Source organism: Drosophila teissieri, chromosome 3R (assembly GCF_016746235.2).
Source record: "Drosophila teissieri strain GT53w chromosome 3R, Prin_Dtei_1.1, whole genome shotgun sequence".
Lineage (NCBI taxonomy): Eukaryota > Metazoa > Arthropoda > Insecta > Diptera > Drosophilidae > Drosophila > Drosophila teissieri.
In genome coordinates, this window is record NC_053032.1 from 5,665,509 (window position 1) to 5,685,420 (window position 19,912).

The following is a 19,912-nucleotide window of genomic DNA, read 5'->3' on the forward strand; positions in this document are numbered from 1 at the left end:
CAAGACTCGAATGGGGTATATTTAATAATAAATATAGGCTAACGAATAAAAAATCCGGTATTAATCAGCATATCGAATGTAAAGGTCTTTGCATTTCTAAATACAATGTCACTTTATAGAAATGTTCGTCTATTTAGGACTTTCTTTCCGTGTAATGGCGTAGCGGTGCAGAGTGGCCATCAATTGGCCAAGAATATACAGATACCCAATTGAATCGAAATGCAGCGGACTGCAACGAAAAGAGTGCCCCAGTAGTAGACTTCAATGGGTGCCCACTTTTGTTCAGTCTTTTGAGAACGGTGCAACGGTGTAAACATGTTCAGAACTTCGATCCCAATCGCCGTTCTTCACCTGGTCCTGCTGGTGTCCTTCGGAAGAGCGCACACCCTTCCGCCGGTGGTGCAGATGGGTGGTGCAATCGTGGCCGCCGTCGAGCAGGATGCCGAGCAGGAAGATGCCGCTGAGGAGCGGCAGCGGGTCGAGCGACAGTGGCTATCGATGGCCGAAACACAATTGCACAGCCTGATCAGAGACGATCTGAGCCCAGAAGCGGTAAACAAGATGCTGGAGACGTGGTCTACCGAAGGTGGGTAAAAGTCATCTTCCTCAATCATATTCAAAAAGTTCCTGCTAAGGGCAACCTAAAATTTAAAGAACCACGAAATCTATATTTACTATTTACTATTAATACTGTTCTCGTGCAATTTTATATTAATCTTTGTTTATATATCTCATACATCATAAACCCAATACCATTTCTATAAGGAAGAGAAGGTTGATCTCAACTGGCATATTTATACATTCCCCACCATTTTAATATATCTCTTTCCTTTTTAAACGTTCAACGATTAGTGTTAAGCTAATTTGTTTATTTAACAATTTATGATTTGTATTTGATTGTGTTACGATTTTTATATCGCAGGTCGCGGTAAGCAGAAGAAGCAAAAAAAGCTCAAGAAAATGGTATACCCGCTTCTAGCAGCTGTAGCCGTTGCCAAAATGGTTTTGTTACCCTTGGTCCTGAAATGGCTGACGGCGCTTTCGACCTCATCGTTTGTCATGGGCAAAATCGCATTGATCACATCCGGTATTTTGGCTCTGAAATGGATTTTGTCTGGAGGACATGCACACGATCGTCTGGAGATAGTTCACTCTCATGCACCACTAGTTAAAGGATTACACGGCAGTGATTTGTCTACAAGTGGAAGCAGTTGGATACCCATTCGACAGCCCTTTATACCTTTGGTATCCAAAGACCATAACCTCGACAACCTTTATAAGCCATTTTTATAGGTTAGTTTGAAACAAGTGTGAGAGTACTGAAAAAAGCTAATTTTATTGAAAGTATTGCAAAACAAAATGCCTGTCAAATGTTGCACAAGTAAAAGGCAAGACCGCAGCTCTTGGTTTATAGGAATAAATGTAAATAGCAAATGTTAATGTAGCGTTAATTTGAAATCATTACATTTTGACCAAACATCAGTTTTCCGTTCAACACTATGCCAATAGACAAACAGGGCCACGTAACTCCCAACTTCATCAACGATTAATTAGCACATGACTCGCCCGACTTTGACGACGTTACGTATCCGACCCGTTGACGATTTCCGCCGTGTACCCGCAACGCAAAAATTAACAGCACCGCGGTTCCGTAATGTATAACGGTTTATTGCGCATGCGCACCGTCGGCCAGCCCTCAAATCCCACCAAAACCCAAACCATCGACCAGTGCCCAGCCAGTCCCTAAGCCAGCAATGTCGTAGCTTTGGCTGCGGCACTTCCGCAAGTGCCTGTTGCAATAAACGCCGACAATCGACGGAGGGACTTATGTAAAGAGCACGACCGAAATGCAAAGTCAACAAACTGGTTGACACAAATCAATCATCGGGCTGCAGCCAGTGCAACAAAGAGCCACGATTCACGACTTAGGTGGCATAAAGTCGTCGACTGCACGAGTAAAAGATAAAGTATGGACAACTCAAGACTTAAAAAAAAAAGAAAGCAATACATTTGCATATATTTTCCAAAAAATCAAACTATATTGAAAAACGAGGAAGAATGCTATAGTCGAGTTGTTATACTATCATTACCCATTAGACCCATCCTTCTAGATTTTATAGTTTCCGAGACCTTGGCGTTCATACGGTCGGACAGACAGATGTGAGGATATACGGAAATTTCCTATTCGCCTGGGCTAGTGATTCTAAACAAGAATATTTATGCCTTATTGGGTCGGAAGCGGTTCCTTCAACTTAGTCGCCTTTTAAAAAGAAATTCCAAAACTAAAAGTTTTTGCTTAAGCAAGCTTTACTCACTTTTCCGATTATTCTTAAAACATTGGATACTTAATATGCACAGAATGAAGTAAAAAATATCATTCAAGTCCTACTTTTAAGTCGGTTTATTTGACCCGGAAAACTAAATTCTAAGAGCGTTCAAAAATGTTCAGATTATTCTCATACAGCTCAAAGCATTTTGATAATGTTTTTAAAATAACCTTTTAAAAGATCAATTTATTATCATTTAGCTTAAACAAAATCAGGCCACAAATGCTGAACACAAATGAGGATCCTAATATAATTATGTGCAATGGCGTCATGGTTGCCTGAATTGATTTCAGCAGCCTACGCAAATTGCACCTCTGCTTCCGCGCCCCAAGTGAAAGTTGTAGGGCGCCAAAAGCAAATAGACAATTGCAAGTGTGGCAGGGGCGCCCCATAGATACATCAGCAGTTGGAAGTCATAAGATACAAGACAGCAGATACGCGACCCGGTATGCGCATGCCTGTCGCGTATCTAAAGATCGATCAACAACAGGGCGTATCTTTCTTTCTAAGTGAGACGTTGAAAGTGAAGTTGAGACCGGAGAGCTTGTCAATTAAACTAGGGAAAATGGTTGCGAAGGGGAAGGCGAAGGGAAAACATCGGGCGGCCTTTGTCATCGCATCTCTACCTTGGCTATTAACAACATTCTCAGCTTCGCTGACTGCGCAATGTTTGCGGCTCTCACGAGATTACTTAACCAGGCCATTTAGCATAGACACCGCTTCGTATTTGTTGTCTGCGCATTTGTGTCATCAATTTCACTTTCTTTTGGCCCAGCCAGATGGGTTAAACAAAGCGCCGATACTTAGGCCTGAGCCCGGACTCAAAGTAATCCCACAGGCGCACTTTGTCATATTCTGTAGCCGGCAAAAATGGAAAAAAAGGGTAGGTTCGGGAAGCCGGAATTTAAAATACCCTGTGGTCTTAAATTATTTATTTATTTTACCAGAGTTATGTTAGAGCTTTTTTGTTTGAAAGCTAAGTTCATCTTGTCATAAATGAAAATGACTGCAAGAAAATTTATGTTTTTATCATTTAATGGTTTAGAAACACAAATTTTACTTTAGCTTCATAAGGAATATAAAATTATTATAAAATCTACTTAGTATGCATGCCAAAATGCATTAAAAATTGTGCAAGTAAACTGAACAATTTAAGAAATTGTTTTAGATGTTCAATCATGTGATGAGCTTGACTACCCCTTACAAGTGTATAAATAATATATATAAAAGTCGCCTTCCCAAATGGCTCTCGTGGCAGTGAATTAAATTTGTTTTGCCTTTGAACCGGAGTGTGCCCGCAGGAAATGGCTATGCATTTTTTAAATGAAAATAGCATAACTAGCACCGAACCAAAGAAAACTTTATATATATTTATATATATGGATATATCCGCTCAACGCATGGAAAACGCTTTATGTTGGCGTTGCACTTTCTCAGCCGAGCGACAATGACAGCAACGGGTACGCACAATATTGACATTTCATATTTGCGCAAATGAAAAGAAAATCAATTTCACCTGACGGCATTTTAGCGCTTAACCCAAAAAGCTTAAAAAGACATAATTTGGTTGAGGTTCGGATACTTTTGTGTTTGCAGATGGGAATGAATTATGTATTTGCGGCGGATGACGAAATTTGTGTGACTGTGTTTGGTAGAGATGCAAACCCCTAATTTAAGAATTCCCTGAACTTGGGAACCTATGGTATAAGCTTTTTAAATCAACAAGATTTAAAATAAAGGAAATACTTGTCAAGCTATTTATAAAAACAATTAACCTGCGAATATTTTCAAACATTTTAAGTAGGCGGAAGGTTTAAGTTCGATTAGCTTCGCACCACGGCTAAGGACAAAGTATTAAAACAAAAACAGTGGCGTTGCCAATGCTCATTCTTGTAAAAATTTGTGGGATGCTAGGACTATAGATAGTCTTTCTATTTATTTCTATTTTAAATTCCATCAAATCATTGGAATAATGTTATTGTTTTCAGGGTTTACAGTTTAAATTCCGACTCGATAGAAATAAATTTCTATCTCTTACCCAATATATGCTCTGTGCAGTGTTCCCCGCTCCGTCGATTTTTTTCTCTCCCATTGCGTTGGAATTCCAGTAATGCCGCTGGCATTCCGATGGCTGATATTCGATAAAAACGCACGCATGTGGGTCAGTAGAACGTTCGCCGCCCAAAAATATAAAAACGAGCCTGCAAAGCCTCGAAACTCGACGCAAATCGAGCAGGCTAATTTGAAAAGCAAACACACTTGGGCCAAAGAGAGCTCGACGGATAGTCGGATGGCCAACCTACCACACCCACATGGCCCGAGTGGGAGGAAAGCGAGTATCGATTTATGGCAACTTGTTGCCGGCTAATTGAGCGACGTCCAGCAACAAATCACAAACCGAAAAGCGCACAAATAAAACGGAGCTAATTGACTTTGTGTAAATAATAAATGTCCAACAGGCTGCTGTCAGAAACGCATTAAATGGAGGGTACGGTTTCGGAAAAAAATATAAATACACTGAATAAATGTATTGTATAAAAGAATGCATTTTATTTGTAATATTTAACAATTGGAATTTAAAAATACACAATTTTAACACTTTCCCAGAAGTTTTAAACTTACTACTTAGGTTAGACCTTTTATCTTATCCTAAAATGGTTTGTTTGTAATAATATGGTAAGCTATAAACGAAATGGTAAATTATATTTAATTTTTTTCTATGATTAACATAAATCCTTTAACATTTTGAAACTCTTTTTTGTGTGCAACACTGACAGTTCTTGGTGGCAGAAACCAAAAAGCCGCAACGAGGAAAAGAGAAATTGTTTATTGATTGGCATTTAGAAATTTTGTTTGATTTGACAGTTAGGCGGGTAATAAAACCCGACACGTTATTGGCTGCGCGTTGGAGGTCCCCAGGCGTTTATCCGCCGATTCATCCGGTTTAGCAGTGAGCACTGCAGATTGCAAAATTTTGGTTTTACGCCGAAATTACATAACTTTCACTCACGAACACGACGACGATGACGCGAATCGTATAAATGAATGAAGGCAAAAAAGTGGATCGCGTATGAGCCAAGCCATTGGCATGTGGTTTAGCATCATCTTCATCACCATGAATGAAATGCCGCAATGCAATCGGACTCTGCGGAACTATGCAAATTGACGCAGCAGGTGAATCATGGGGCGAAATATGCCCAATAAGGCATGCCTAGCACACTTTCTTTTTTCGGGCCGCTTTTGGCCGTTTTACGCGGCTAAAACAATAACCGAAAATAAAGGCGTGTCACTCATACGCAGCGTGTGACAAGCCGACGCCCGCGGCTGGTTTGCCGAGCAACAATCAGCCGGCAATAACAATAAGCAAGGCAACAACAGAAAAACAACACTAGCAACAAAAACACGGCAACAACATTGAGGGCAGGCCACATTTAGTGTCGCATTTCGTTGTAATATAAATGAAAGTGAGTGAGGCCGTTTTTTCCCCTCTGCTGAATGAACTGCCTTTAATAAGCTGCTGCGGGATAATAAAAATACAAATTTTGTTGCTGCCAAAAATTGAAGTTGTTTCGATTTTATAGAGATCTTTTGTCGGAAACGCAGGGTTTTACGATGCAGTGGAGGCAGAGAAACTCGGCTAGCAACATAAATGGCCACAATGCAGGCCGCGATAGCAGAACGTGACTGGGAAAATCATCGATAGATGGATGCCTGAGTGGATGAATCATAAAATTCACACTGCCATTTGATGGACTTGAAGAAATGTCTCAGGTCGCTGGAGAAACTTTATCGTTGTAGAATTGAGTGCAGATTTAGTCATAGATACATTTGCGTGTTGCTTGCAGAATTCTAAAGAAGGTAGCCGTTCAAATTCTACCAAGTTCTCACACTTATTTTAGGCTTTTATTGGAAATGGCTTTTGAGATATAGATATCAAATGAATTCTAATATGCCCTAAGGAATGCAAATGAAATTATCCTTGTCAGCTGAAAAGACGAACTAGTAAGAAATAAAACAGTCACCGAATCATTCACCTAAATATAAAAGGCAAAGCACCTGCCCCAAACACAATACAAAATATTAATCATACATACTGTCTGTTAGTTCCTCAAACTACTCCAAAAAAATTCCTTTCAGCTTGTTATAGAAATGCCGGCAAAAACTTATCATTGACCCCCTGCTCCACCCACACAGCCCACTTAACTTTCAATTATTACCACATAGACACATTCGCCACACATTCAGGTACAATCATTGAAGTGCTAAACACTATTTCACCATATCCTAACAATAATAAAAGCAACTACGGCAAATAAAACTGACCCATTTATTTCGGAGAAAGAGAAAAACACATTTTTGCGTTCATAAATGGGCTGAAATATACGTGAAATATACGGCAACCGGATCGGTTAAGAAGCGTCAGTAAATTAGCAAATATGTGACTTGGGCATTGCGAGAGTCGGATGAAAGCTGGGCGCAAACGCGCAGCCGAGGGCTCAGACCTCTGGTAAACACCAAGGCCCCAGCTTCATTGAGGGCGTGTTCATGCAGGCCCAAAGCCCATGCTCACGCTTAGACCACCTACACCGCGAAAAAATGCAGAGTCATTGTCTTTTTGTAAAAACATTTTCTGTGGTATTTTTGATCTTCAGACCTTTAAAGCCTAAATGTGCTTTCTGATGATGAGAAGTATCCCTTGGTTGTCTTAAAAATTTGAAAATTAATTATTTTGCATCTACAAAATGAATCTATGTTTTAATATAAAATAAAATATATTATGGTTATTATGTATCAATAAATTAATTATCAATTATTTTAATAAATTATATAAATGTTCACGATTACGCTTCGCTTAAATACAGGTTATGGGATATTAACTTTTAATAACAGTCTAAGCGACTGATTTATTCTGTACCATTCAATATCGAAGTAATTTGGGATGTTATCATTGTTGTCATGATGCGGTTATTGTAAATAATGTCCTTGTTCTAAGGAACAAGTAAGTAATACTTTCAGTCCTAAACGCTAATTCACATAATTTCATAATACATGTTTACAATTGTGCCCAACTATATACCAATTAGCTTCTAAATGAACACCATTTTCGTTTCAATAATCTGAGACCTTTTAGGGCTCAACACAACGCAAGAAATGCGGTTATAAGTGACACCATGGACCACCTTGGTTATGTAAGCCAATTTTTGTCGCCGTGCAGACCTTAGCCAATAGGCCGACAGTTTACTGCAGGGCGCCCCTTTTTGCCCAATGGCCAAGACCAAGACCAAGACCAGGTCCAAGTACGAGTTTCTCTCTCCGCGACGTCAACGTTGACGGATAATGACGTCGCCAGAGCGGCGCTGCAGAAAAAAGGCAGCCCGAAATGAACATGTTCACTTAACAAACAAGTTGACTTTGTTTCCCCGCCGTTCTCTAGATTTATGCGGCTGCGACTCTGACTCTTTTTTGGGCCCTGTCTCCAATTCGGAGTTCGCTCTTTTCGCGTCTCGGCCATAACTTCCGCTGTCTCTCGCCAGGCCTTATTTAATTTACTTTTAAATTGTTTTGTAATGCGCACCGACTGCGACGTCGACAGAGCAGCTGCGGCCCAATATATAAGGCTAGATGTCCGGAGACGCATACATCAAACTCATCTCAGCGCTCCCTCAGAGAAGCAGCCCGATCTACAGAATCGAAGCCCCGGATCAGCTATATTTGCAAGGATTAACCGTGTTCTAAAACCAATCGATCGAAAATGAAAGTGTTTGCCCTCGCTTGTGTGACCCTATTGGCGGCCAGCTGTGCCTTCGCCGCGCCCAGTGTTCAAGACAACCGGGTCGAGGGCGACAATACCCTGGGTCGGGCCGCCCGGTATCTGGGCGCCTGTCTGGAGAGTGACGACATGGCCACCTGCCTGGCCGTCAAGGGCATCACCGCCCTCAACCGCGCCGCTAGGAGCAACAACATCGAGCTGGCCAGTGGAGTCACCTTCCAGAGGTGTGTGTTTGTCGACAGTGAAAGTGCTTGGTTCTTGAAACAAAAATCAAACCGAAACCGAAAACAGAATGTGCCCTATAAAATCTTTAATCCGTGCTAGTTAAAGTAGTGGTTGCATCATAAAGCTGACTAGGAAAGCTACTTAAAAAGAAATTACGATATCGAGATCTGTAGGAGAGCTATCTATATAGACGAGAATATTAAAAATAAATTTGGAGAAATTAGTTATTAAGTTAGGCAGATTTTTGGGTTGGCAGATATACGAGAAAAATGTCAAACTTTTCCAAACATTAGACAAATCAACAGTTGTGACATACTGCAGAAACGATTTTACAAAGGAAGAAATTCGGATACCTTTCTTTTTAGGGGTCTAAGCCAATATATACATTTTACTCGTGAGCCAAGGCTAAGGCCAAATACTTTATAATTAATGCTAAAAAATATGAATCTCCACGAACCATTTCTTACATCATTCCAAAAAAGATGAGAAGAAAATAATTAGCAGTACAATACACCATTGGCGTCATTCGGGAAATAAGTCACCATAAAAGTTAAGTAAATGTAAAAATGTGATTATAAATTACAATATCATTTCAGAGATCCCGCCAGTCCCGTTTCCCGCACTGGAAAATCGATGAGCGAGCAGGATGTCTATGCCGAGCTACCCCAGAATGCCGATGAGCGTACTGGTCGTCTAGTGGATCTGGCCGTCTCTAGCGCCGCCGATTTCCTGAGCACACACAACCTGGAGTTCAAGCTGCCCGCTGAGACCACCCAGCAGGTGGCTCGTGCCCTCGATGAAGGTGGGTTTTGAGTTGGAATATATTATATAACATAGTTACATAACATCAAATCACAGGTCGTGGCAAGATCAAGAAGATGCTGGGACCCGTGGCTCTGGCCATTGGCGCAAAGCTGTTCGCCGTCATTCCCCTGGTGCTCGGTTTCCTGGCCCTGCTGACGTTCAAGGCCGTGATCGTGGCCAAGCTGGCCTTTTTCCTGGCCATCTTGGTCGGCGGCTCCCGCCTGCTGAGCGGATTTGGCAACAAGTTTGGAGGAAACTCCTTCGCCGGAGCCTACAACTCAAACGCCTGGTCCGCTCCCGCCAGCGCCGGATGGAGCTCGGGAGCCTCCTCGTCCTATCCCTATGCCCGCAGCATTAGCGAAGATGGGTCCGATGCCCAGCAGTTAGCCTACGCCGGCCAGCAGCAGCAGTAGAAGCGGCTGGGAGACAGCTCCAACAGATGTGCCTTCGTTTTGAAACCTTTAGTCTGTAGTAATTTATTCGAAATGTAATTAACTAATTTATTGACACACCACGCACACAGCACCCGCAAGTCAAGTCGAATGTTTGAATAAAACCAAGAGCATTGCACCCGAAAAAACACAACAAAATATAATCCGCAAATCCATGCACGTGGGTAGTTCTTACCTGTGGCCAGAGACTTTCCCAGTTTCCCAGGGCTTAATTGAAATACTGACAGACCCCAAAACAAATATGTGGAACTTTGCTTACTGGGCGGCAACAAGTTTGCGGCTGGCAATTAAAACTTGTGGCAGGTTCTGTTGCTGAACACCAAAAAAAAACCCAAAAGAATACAGAAAAACGTCGAAAAAAATAACTGATAAGCTGGGGATTTAGTATTTGGCAAGTTTGTGGCCTGCTCATAATTGGAGTTTCTAGTGGCCATGTGACGGCCGCTCGGCATGTTAATTGTTTGACAGAAACTTTCTACTTATGCTCATAAAAGTGTCACATGCTGAATTGAAAAGAGATATATGCGGCGATGTGCTACAATTCAGCTTTCTTTCGCAGGAAGATTTAGAAGCAATTGAAATAGAAAACAAGCCACGAACGCCATTTGACAATAGGAGAATGAAATCGAAAGCGTTGAAAGCAACATAGTAACTAACTGGGCCAAACTGTGCATTAAGTCACCACCGGCGGGGCATACCAAATACGGGTGGGTCTCAAAGATCCACTACTATAATCTCCTCTCCACCGCGAGCCCTAATGGAGCTAATGGAGAGGAACAACCGGCCAAGAATCTGGCACAGGCAATCCGAACACGTAGCCTCGGCGACTCTATTGAATGCTAATTGGGATACGGATAACGGCTGAGCACCCGAAATCGGGCCACTTGCTTATATAAAATATATGTATGCTATATACAAAAATATTATTCAGCCGGCCGACCACTGGCCACTTCCCTTTCGTTGACATCGCGACGTGCGTGGAAATATGGTCAAGAAACTGCCGGCCAGGTAGCATACGCATATGCTATGCATAAATTGTTTTTGGAATTTTGGTATTGCCGTTTGGTATTGTTATTGTTATTGCAGTGGCGAGCGGTGCGTTTTGGATTTTGGCCTGCCACGCGATTTCTAGCCACAAAATTGGTCAATCGACGTCGAATCGAAATTGTATAAAACGCGGGGACAGTGCATTCAATTAATCACAAAGCGATTCCCGTTCACATCGGCAGCACTCACCAGCTCCAGGCAGCCGTCCCAAGGATTATAACCCACTCAAAGTCAAGACACCCCCAAGTGCTAATCAAAATGTGCGCGAAATTCGTATATGCTGTTCTGCTGGCCGGCCTTGTTTGCGGCTCCATGGCCCTTCCCTCCCAGGACAACACCGAGCGGGACCTGGTCAACATGCTGAACCGCCTGGACGGTGAGGAGTCCGTCGCGCTGTTCGGCGGTCTAAGGATCGACCGGTCGGAGACGGGCCGCAGCTTCGGTGCATCCAAGGCCGTCGAGTCCTTCGACGACCGTGCCGAACGCTATCTGGAGACTCACGAGCTGAACCTCTCCTTCTCCGGTGATGAGCAGGAGGAGAACGCCGAGAATGAGTACACCGGACGCGCCATGGATGGTAAGTGATCTTGGCTTTCTCGAAAAATATAGTGTATTTGTTTACACTAAGAGGAAAACAAATTATTAAAAGTATTCGTTGAATAACTATATTTTGTACGTCTCACAAATCGATAGAATGGTATAAAATACCTAAGCTGATAGCCAAGAACTTTGAATTGATTTGTATTAGTTATTTTATAATTAGTTAATTTTTTATTCATTTGCTTATTAAGTTCTGCAAAATCAGAGGCAAACGTGCGCATGCCAAACCATCCAGGCTCTTAAGTCGTTCCTATTTTTAACGGATGGTTTAATAAAGCTAATCACTGATGCGCACGTTTGCCTATGATTTTGCAGAACTTAATAAAAAAATTAATTATAAAACAACTAATACAAACACACATCACGAATACTTGAACCAAACACTAACAAAGGCTAAAAGTACTAAGGTCCACTCTGCTGTGCTTGAAGCCAACTGCCAAAATCAAAACTACTAGCATACTCAGTTGCGCTGACGAGAAGCGAAGTGAAAGCTTTCACTCGACTGCAGACTGCCAGGCGTTGAATACTTTTAGGAGCATTGCTATAATGCTTTCTCTTTACTTTCTCCCCCCCGGAAAAAAACAGAGTCCCGCAGCAAGCGCATGAAGAAGATGCTGTTGCCCCTTCTTCTGGCTTTGAAGCTGAAGAAGGCCGTCGTTGTCAAGATTATGTTCACCATCATCAAGTTCATCTCGTTGAAGGCTTTGGCCATTTCCTTCCTGGCTCTCATCCTGGCTGGTGAGTTTGCTTTTACTGATCTCAGGAATAGCACTTTTAACCGGAATTTCCCGCACAGGTGCCACCTTCTTCAAGGATCTGCTGGCCAAGAAGAAGGAACACATCACCACTGCTTACATCACCGGCAGCCCACTGAACGCCGATATCGTGCACTCCGACTGGAGTCGCAATGGTCAGGCAGGAGCCGCCGATCTGGCCTACAACCATTATGGCCTGGCTCAGCCCTTTTAAGCCGGAAAACACACACCGACCCATCCATCCCACTCTGTACTAGCCTGAATTTTTCACCTGCTATATCTTACCCTACCAAAGCGCCTTCCTTCTTCAACTTCCTCCCAATTCACACCCATTTCCTCAACCTTTCCATCTAAGACTTTGCTGAAGAATGGTCTAATTCGTAGTCAATAATTATTTAGTTCCATTTAGTTAGTTAGCTGCGACATACCAAAAAAAAAATTTTAAAAAAGAGAACTATTGAAACGGTCCCTCGACCCTTGGCTAGCCCAAATGACAATGCTTAAGGATACTACGGTCAATCAATGATTGCACCATATTTATTGCCCCATATCTCCCAATCCATGTCTCTTGGCGGTCGTACACGTCACTCAGGTTCATCGAAAGCAACGAAGATTATGCCTGCTAAAGAGCTTACTTACTAAGTATTTATTCAGAAAACTTAAAGCAATTGAATAAAAATGATTCATCAAATGCAAAACCAAACACTCTTTAAACCTTTTGCCCGAGTCGGAGGAGTGGAATGAAAGTACAAGTATATTACCGGCTAAAAGCTTCCTGATTGGGACTCAAAGGTGTTTTTTAAAAAGACATTAGGAACGTGAAATATGTAAAAAAGTTGTATCTCTTGCTTCTATTTAAACACTTTCCTTGAACGTCTTGCAAAAACAAAAACCTTGTGCAGAAATATTTCCGCTTAATTATATTAGCAAAGTGAGTTTGGGGCCGCGAATTTCTTTGCGCCAACTTGCTAATTGATTTTTAATCAAATGTCCCACTTGTCGTTGGTATAAAAACACCACTCGTGCTGGCCAAAAGTCAACAGAATCAATATGAACACCTTAAGCAACAAACTCATTGGCTGTCAGATTAAATTTGCCCTGATCGTTGGCCTGTTGGTATCCTTGGCCTGGGCACTTCCTGTCGAGGATGATAGGAATCCCCTACCAACAGAAATTAATGCCGTGAACACCGAGCAGCCTATTGAAGCAGCCCCTGTTGTGGAAAAAGCAGAAAATGCTGTTCAGCTCCGATTCCCGCCTTTCAATAACAATGGAACGACATTTTTCGAAAGATTTGGTGAAAAATTCAGGAATAAGTGGACCACAACTACAACCACAACGACCAAGAGTACAGCAGGATAAGCTCCATAAAAAAAATTAGAAGGACCACAAGCAGCAACGATCAGTACCTAAAAGATTACCACGTACTTAGATATTTAATATTTATTTAAATTCACTTTTTTATGCCAGAACTTATTTGTCCACATTTTCAATAAAACTGAAAGTATATTAAATATTACTTGTATATTAAAAGAAGAGTTCATGCCCCGGCAAATGGATAGACGATATCCTATAAGGATATATAAAAACCACTATTGTTTCCAACGAAAATAACAAGTGGGTTGTCTTAATAAGCACAAACACAACGTTTTTAAGGTAGCAGTGTTTACCGGAATAGATTACATCGTTCCAAACACCCCCTATAAATTTAGATGGGTAAATAAAATACCTGCTGGGCAAAAAGCGAAAATCAAAAGTCGCCCAACCAATTGGTCATTAGCACTGCATGTAATCTGAATATTAATGAGGGCATTCTCGGCGTGGAAAGATACATTTTTTCATGGGCAATACGAGCAAAGAAAGTAGCAAAACGACGCTGGTCAAGACTCAAATGAAAATGGAGTAATAATTAACAATGAATTGTTAGTTAGTCCCAGTTAGGCAGGCATAATGTTGGGTCTTAATTTATGAAGGTCCGAGGCACGCGACGTTTATCAAGCACTTGTAATTACCTGAATTCCCGAGCTTGGGAGAGTTTTCTTCTCGGACTCTTGGGAAATTCATTGGCTGGAACTTTTGGTGACAGAATTAGCCGTTTCGCAAGACTGACGCCACCGCTGCTGCAGAGGAAAGCGAAAGTGCCGCCCAGTTGGACTCAGCTGACTGACGCTGGGAAGAATTTCGACCACAAATCGTTTCGGTAATTAGAAAAGCACAAGGCCCCAGTGCGGACGGAATACGGTTTGGTGAAAGGGAAATGGGAATGGAAATGGAAACGTTGGCAGCGTGTATAAAAGCAAAGGCCTTAAAATCGAGATGATGCAGTCTCTCAAACAGTCCCCACTGCAGTAGATAGCGAAGATGTTGCTGACCAAGACCCTGGAATATCTTTTTTACTTGGCTCTATTCGCCTTTATGTGCAAATACGTGACGGCTGCCAGTGTCCAGCCTACCGAAGTACCTGCAGGTTCTCCGGAAACCATTAAAAACCCCCAAAGGGCAGAGGGTCTTCTCAGTGGCTGTGAACCATCTTCGCTCAGTTGGATGTGCCTTAAGATCGAGTTTGTCAAGATCATGGAAAAGCTCGCCGAACAGGAGGAACTAAACATTTTGCCTGGAATCAGTGTGGTCAAGGATGAGAATGCCACCGAACTCAAGACATCGGAGCTCATGGCAGGTACGTTATGCAAAACATAAAAATATTATTTTACAAATAAGAACATGAAATCCACAGGCTTTCTTGTACCTAATTTGCAGTGTATTAGTTTTTACCATTATAAACGATAGTGTCGTTAATCACTAAATTAGCTATCGTTCACAGAGTGCATTCCAACTTAATTATCAATTTTTATTTATATATAGAAGTTGCTCGCAGCTATCCCAGTGACCCGAGCACTCGCTTGAATGGCTATATAGTGGCCAAAGTAGAAAACCTTCTGAAAACGCGGTTTCTCCGATTTCGCCTGCTGGATGACAAGTCCCTCGTAGAAGGTCGCAAGCACAAGTTCGGCAAGAAAGGAGGGTTGGAGGCCCTGGTGGCGGCTGGAGTCATGATGAAGGGAATGCTTATGGCTATGGGCCTCGGAGCCATCGCTTTGATGGCCGGAAAGGCTCTAATGACAGCTTTAATGGCATTAACCCTGTCTGGAGTCCTCGGTCTTAAGAGCTTGGCCGGTGGCGGGGGAAAGTCCACCACATACGAGATTGTGGCTAAGCCAATTTACACCTCCAGCCACTCGCATTCGGTCACTCACGAGGATGGAGGTCATTCACACAGTCCCCACTTTGCCGCAGGAGGCGGTGGTGGTGGTACTGCCAGTGGCTTTGGCTACGGAGGATATGCTAGGTCCCTGAGAGCGGATCAATCAGCAAACCAAATCTAATAATTTAAGAAAGAACCGACAGTATCATTACCTAATAATAATAATTTATTAATTTATTGTACCCTAAGAAACACAATACAATAGCATACAATGTAATTGTTTTAGTATTAATGTGTGAATTTTAACACTTCAAATGCGTTAGTCTATTTCATACCCGTAACTAGATTCTTTGAAAAGAATTTTACCGATATTATAAATTACATACCTATATAGTTATTTCTAAATAATAATCAGAAGTCAGATATCTGGGGCGCCTAATATGTCCAAGATTTTAATAAAAGGCCTTTACGCCCACAAATTTAAAATATGTTTTGAAAAATATTTTTTTGTTTTGTTTTTATTTTAATAATTATAATGGGAACAACAGTTTCAGCACCCCCACTCTAACGTCCACGAATTGCAAAGCCCTTTAAGTCCTTTATATAATTAATTTATTTTAATTAATATATAATTAATTTATATTCCCGTTACTCGTTGATACTAGATTCGTATACTAGATTCGGTAAAAAGTATGTAAAATGCAGGCGGAGCCGTTTCCTAGTAAGTAACATGAATGTATTCTTAATAAGTATAACTAGCCGAGTCGATCTGACTATGTCTGTCTATCCGTCGTTTTGCCTGTCTGCCAGTCCGTCAAGATCTTAGGAACTATCAGATATTGAGTTAAGACTAAGCATGCAGACTCCAAAGACATAGACACAGGCAGAGAGACAACATGGCTAAATCGTCTCGGCTGATCAAAAGTATTTACACAAAACTCCGAGCAAATGCAATTGAAGAAATAGTTATAATCGAATAAGCACCTCGCAACAAAGGAGTTGAGTTTTTATATACACTTATTTACTTTAAGTCTCCCTTTCTAAACATTTTTGCTAACATTTCATATGTCTATTAATTAGCAGAATTATTAGAAACAGAGTCCAATGACCAACTTTCCAATTTGAACAAGTTTGCCCATATAAAACGAGAAATTTAAGAAGGGAACTACAGTTGTCTTCGCATCACCATGAACTACACTCGTCTTCGCATCACCATGCCGTCGATTTGTTATGGTACGTAAAGAAATTTATATTCTTTTGAGTGAGAACTAAAAAATTCTTTTTGTTCAGCAAGTGCAATGATAGTCTTCATGCTAAGAATACATTTTTGTACGGCGGAGGCTGATCACGTATTAAAAACACAGATAGGTGGTGCCAGTAGCCAACTATCAGAGAAAGACATATTCCGTTCAGAATTGCCTATTCCCATTAAACTGAGCTATGACAATCAACAAATATATAATAATAATAGGCTTCCGATTGTAAAATTAGAAACTGAGAACATGCTCAAGAACACATTTTACCAAGATTATGATGAGCCTTCTACTGACCTCGCTCTGAAAAGGTTTTGGGGAAAGTGGAGAAGAAGGAAAACGTCTACAAGGCCCCCAACAAGCGTATCTTCGGATCCAGCATCAACAGTACCTCCAACAACATCCACCGCCATACCGACATCAACAGAATCCCCAACCACATCTACTGCCCTACCGACATCAACTGGAGCGCCAACAACATCTACTGCATTACCGACATCAACTGAGATGGTAACCACATCCACAGCGATTCCAACGGCGACTCCCTCAACTCAATCTCCAACTACATCCACTGCTATACCAACATCAACTGAGACGCCAACAACATCCACCGCGATCCCGTCATCTACAACAACCACGACACAGTCTTCAACAACATCCACAGCGATTCCAACGTCTATAACAACCACAACTGAGTCATCGACAACATCAACAGCGATTCCAACGTCTACAACATCCCCAACACAGTCTCCCACAACTTCCACAGCAATTCCAACGTCGACGACAACCGCAACACAGTCACCAACAACATCAACAGCAATTCCAACGTCTACAGGAAGCACAACACAGTCTTCAACAACATCCACAGCGATTCCAACGTCTATACCAACCACAACTGAGTCATCGACAACATCAACAGGGATTCCAACGTCTACAAAATCCACAACACAGTCTCCCACAACTTCCACAGCAATTCCAACGTCTACAACATCCACAACACAGTCTCCCACAACTTCCACAGCAATTCCAACGTCGACGACAACCACAACACAGTCTTCAACAACATCCACAGCGATTCCAACGTCTATAACAACCACAACTGAGTCATCGACCACATCAACAGCGATTCCAACGTCTCCAACATCCACAACACAGTCTCCCACAACTTCCACTGCAATTCCAACGTCGACGACAACCACAACACAGTCTCCACCAACATCAACAGCAATTCCAACGTCTACAGGAAGCACAACACAGTCTACAACAACATCCACAGCGATTCCAACGTCTATAACAACCACAACTGAGTCATCGACAACATCAACAGCGATTCCAACGTCTACAACATCCACAACACAGTCTTCCACAACTTCCACAGCAATTCCAACGTCGACGACAACCACAACACAGTCTCCAACAACTTCAACAGCGATTCCAACGTCTACAGGAAGCACAACACAGTCTTCAACAACATCCACAGCGATTCCAACGGCTTTAACAACCACTACTGAGTCATCGACAACATCAACAGCGATTCCAACGTCTACAACATCCACAACACAGTCTTCCACAACTTCCACAGCAATTCCAACGTCGACGACAACCACAACACAGTCTCCAACAACTTCAACAGCGATTCCAACGTCTACAGGAAGCACAACACAGTCTTCAACAACATCCACAGCGATTCCAACGGCTTTAACAACCACTACTGAGTCATCGACAACATCAACAGCGATTCCAACGTCTACAACATCCACAACACAGTCTCCCACAGCTTCCACAGCAATTCCAACGTCGACGACAACCACAACACAGTCTCCAACAACTTCAACAGCGATTCCAACGTCTACAGGAAGCACACCACAGTCTTCAACAGCGATTCCAACGTCTATAACAACCACTACTGAGTCATCGACAATATCAACAGCGATTCCAACGTCTACAACATCCACAACACAGTCTCCCACAACTTCCACAGCAATTCCAACAACTTCAACAGCAATTCCAACGTCTATAGGAAGCACAACACAGTCTTCAACAACATCAACAGCAATTCCAACGTCTATAACAACCACAACTGAGTCATCGACAACATCAACAGCGATTCCAGCCTCTACAACATCCACAACACAGTCTCCCACAACTTCCACAGCAATTCCAACGTCGACGACTACCACAACACAGTCATCAACAACTTCAACAGCAATTAGTCCTATATTATAACAAGAAAAAACGTTATAGTTGAGTTTCCCGACTATCTGATAGCCGTTACTCAGCTATTGGAAGTGCGAGGGAGAGACTTCAACACTGACAGTTTTTGGCGTTAGAGTGGTCGTGGCAAAAAGTTTTTTGCCAATTCGATAGAAATTTACATGAGAAATAAAAAAATGAAAAAATATCAAAATCTTTTTCAAAAGTGTGGGCGTGGCAGCTTTGGGCGGTTTGTGGGCGTGAAAAAAATTTGTTCTGCAGATCAATAGAAATTTACAATACAAATAAAAAAATGAAAAAATATCAAAACAGTTTGCAAAAGTGTGAGCGCGACAGGTTTGGGCGGCTTGTGGTCGTTAGAGTGCGCGTGGCAACATGGGTCAACAAACTTGCGCTGCGTCTATGTCTCGAGAGCCTGCTTGCTTAATCTCAACATTCTAGCTTTTACAGTTCCTGAGATCTCAACGTTCATAAGGACGGACAGACGGACAGACGGACATGGCCAGATCGACTCGGCTATTGATCCTGATCAAGAATATATATACTTTATATGGTCGGAAACGCTTCCTACTGCCTGTTACATACTTTTCAACGATACACTATATCCTTTCACCCTACGAGTAACGAGTATACAAACCTTTTAAAAAGGGTCACACTTTGAACTAATTCAATTTATAGCTATAACGCGTATTGATGTCAGCGTTGGGAATCTAGGCCATCAGACAAACTTCAGAATTGCAAAATTTATTTATAAAGTTTCCCTTTTATTAATTAACACAATTATTAAATGAGGTGTGTATCGCTACTTTCCAATTCTAGCCTACATTGATTTATAAAAGGTTTATCAAAATATAGGAGAAGTTGCAAAGTCACTTTAAAGTTCTCTCATTATGGTAACTCTAGGCCTTAGCTTATATTTCCAGAGTAAGCTGTGTTTATATGTCAAGAATACCTGGAAGAATGGTTATTGGCCATGAAAATAAACGAATCTCACTCAGCAATAAAAAAACATTTTCGAAATTATGGACTGCAAAATGATTTACAAGCTCTATTTCTGTGATAACCGGGTATGTGGCAGAGTTAAGTTGCTGATAAGCCATCTGCTCCTATCATTTATCATCAGGTTTTCATTATTTAAGTACGACACTATGCATTTAAATAGTTCGTCTATGGGGGTTTGAAATGAAGACTGAGAATCTAGTTAGAAATTTTCTTTGCAAGAAAATAGAGCTTTCTAGCTATGTCCGTTATTTTTAAGTATTC

At 41.7% G+C, this 19,912-nt stretch overlaps 6 protein-coding genes across 6 annotated transcripts; all 6 read left to right on the plus strand.

Moving 5' to 3' along the window:
* The first annotated feature begins 219 nt into the window (after nucleotides 1–219).
* LOC122620552 lies at nucleotides 220–1,438 on the plus strand. The gene is made up of 2 exons (XM_043798067.1): nucleotides 220–586; nucleotides 923–1,438. The coding sequence occupies exons 1-2, from the start codon at nucleotides 316–318 to the stop codon at nucleotides 1,291–1,293; spliced, it is 642 nt and encodes a 213-aa protein (XP_043654002.1). The 5' UTR covers nucleotides 220–315; the 3' UTR covers nucleotides 1,294–1,438.
* A 6,641-nt stretch (nucleotides 1,439–8,079) lies between these two features.
* LOC122620551 lies at nucleotides 8,080–9,539 on the plus strand. The gene is made up of 3 exons (XM_043798066.1): nucleotides 8,080–8,321; nucleotides 8,919–9,124; nucleotides 9,181–9,539. Exons 1-3 carry the CDS (start codon nucleotides 8,080–8,082, stop codon nucleotides 9,537–9,539), a joined length of 807 nt encoding a protein of 268 aa, XP_043654001.1.
* A 1,245-nt stretch (nucleotides 9,540–10,784) lies between these two features.
* On the plus strand, nucleotides 10,785–12,194 carry LOC122621795. The gene is made up of 3 exons (XM_043799772.1): nucleotides 10,785–11,202; nucleotides 11,811–11,963; nucleotides 12,022–12,194. The coding sequence occupies exons 1-3, from the start codon at nucleotides 10,884–10,886 to the stop codon at nucleotides 12,192–12,194; spliced, it is 645 nt and encodes a 214-aa protein (XP_043655707.1). The 5' UTR covers nucleotides 10,785–10,883.
* An 836-nt stretch (nucleotides 12,195–13,030) lies between these two features.
* LOC122622111 lies at nucleotides 13,031–13,342 on the plus strand. Its single transcript, XM_043800306.1, has one exon. It carries the CDS (start codon nucleotides 13,031–13,033, stop codon nucleotides 13,340–13,342), a length of 312 nt encoding a protein of 103 aa, XP_043656241.1.
* Nucleotides 13,343–14,341: 999 nt separating this feature from the next.
* Nucleotides 14,342–15,363, plus strand: LOC122621932. Its single transcript, XM_043799950.1, has 2 exons — nucleotides 14,342–14,657; nucleotides 14,843–15,363. Exons 1-2 carry the CDS (start codon nucleotides 14,342–14,344, stop codon nucleotides 15,361–15,363), a joined length of 837 nt encoding a protein of 278 aa, XP_043655885.1.
* Nucleotides 15,364–16,369: 1,006 nt separating this feature from the next.
* On the plus strand, nucleotides 16,370–18,661 carry LOC122622307 (mucin-2). The gene is made up of 3 exons (XM_043800681.1): nucleotides 16,370–16,415; nucleotides 16,449–18,303; nucleotides 18,460–18,661. Exons 1-3 carry the CDS (start codon nucleotides 16,370–16,372, stop codon nucleotides 18,659–18,661), a joined length of 2,103 nt encoding a protein of 700 aa, XP_043656616.1.
* The last annotated feature ends 1,251 nt before the right edge of the window (nucleotides 18,662–19,912 follow it).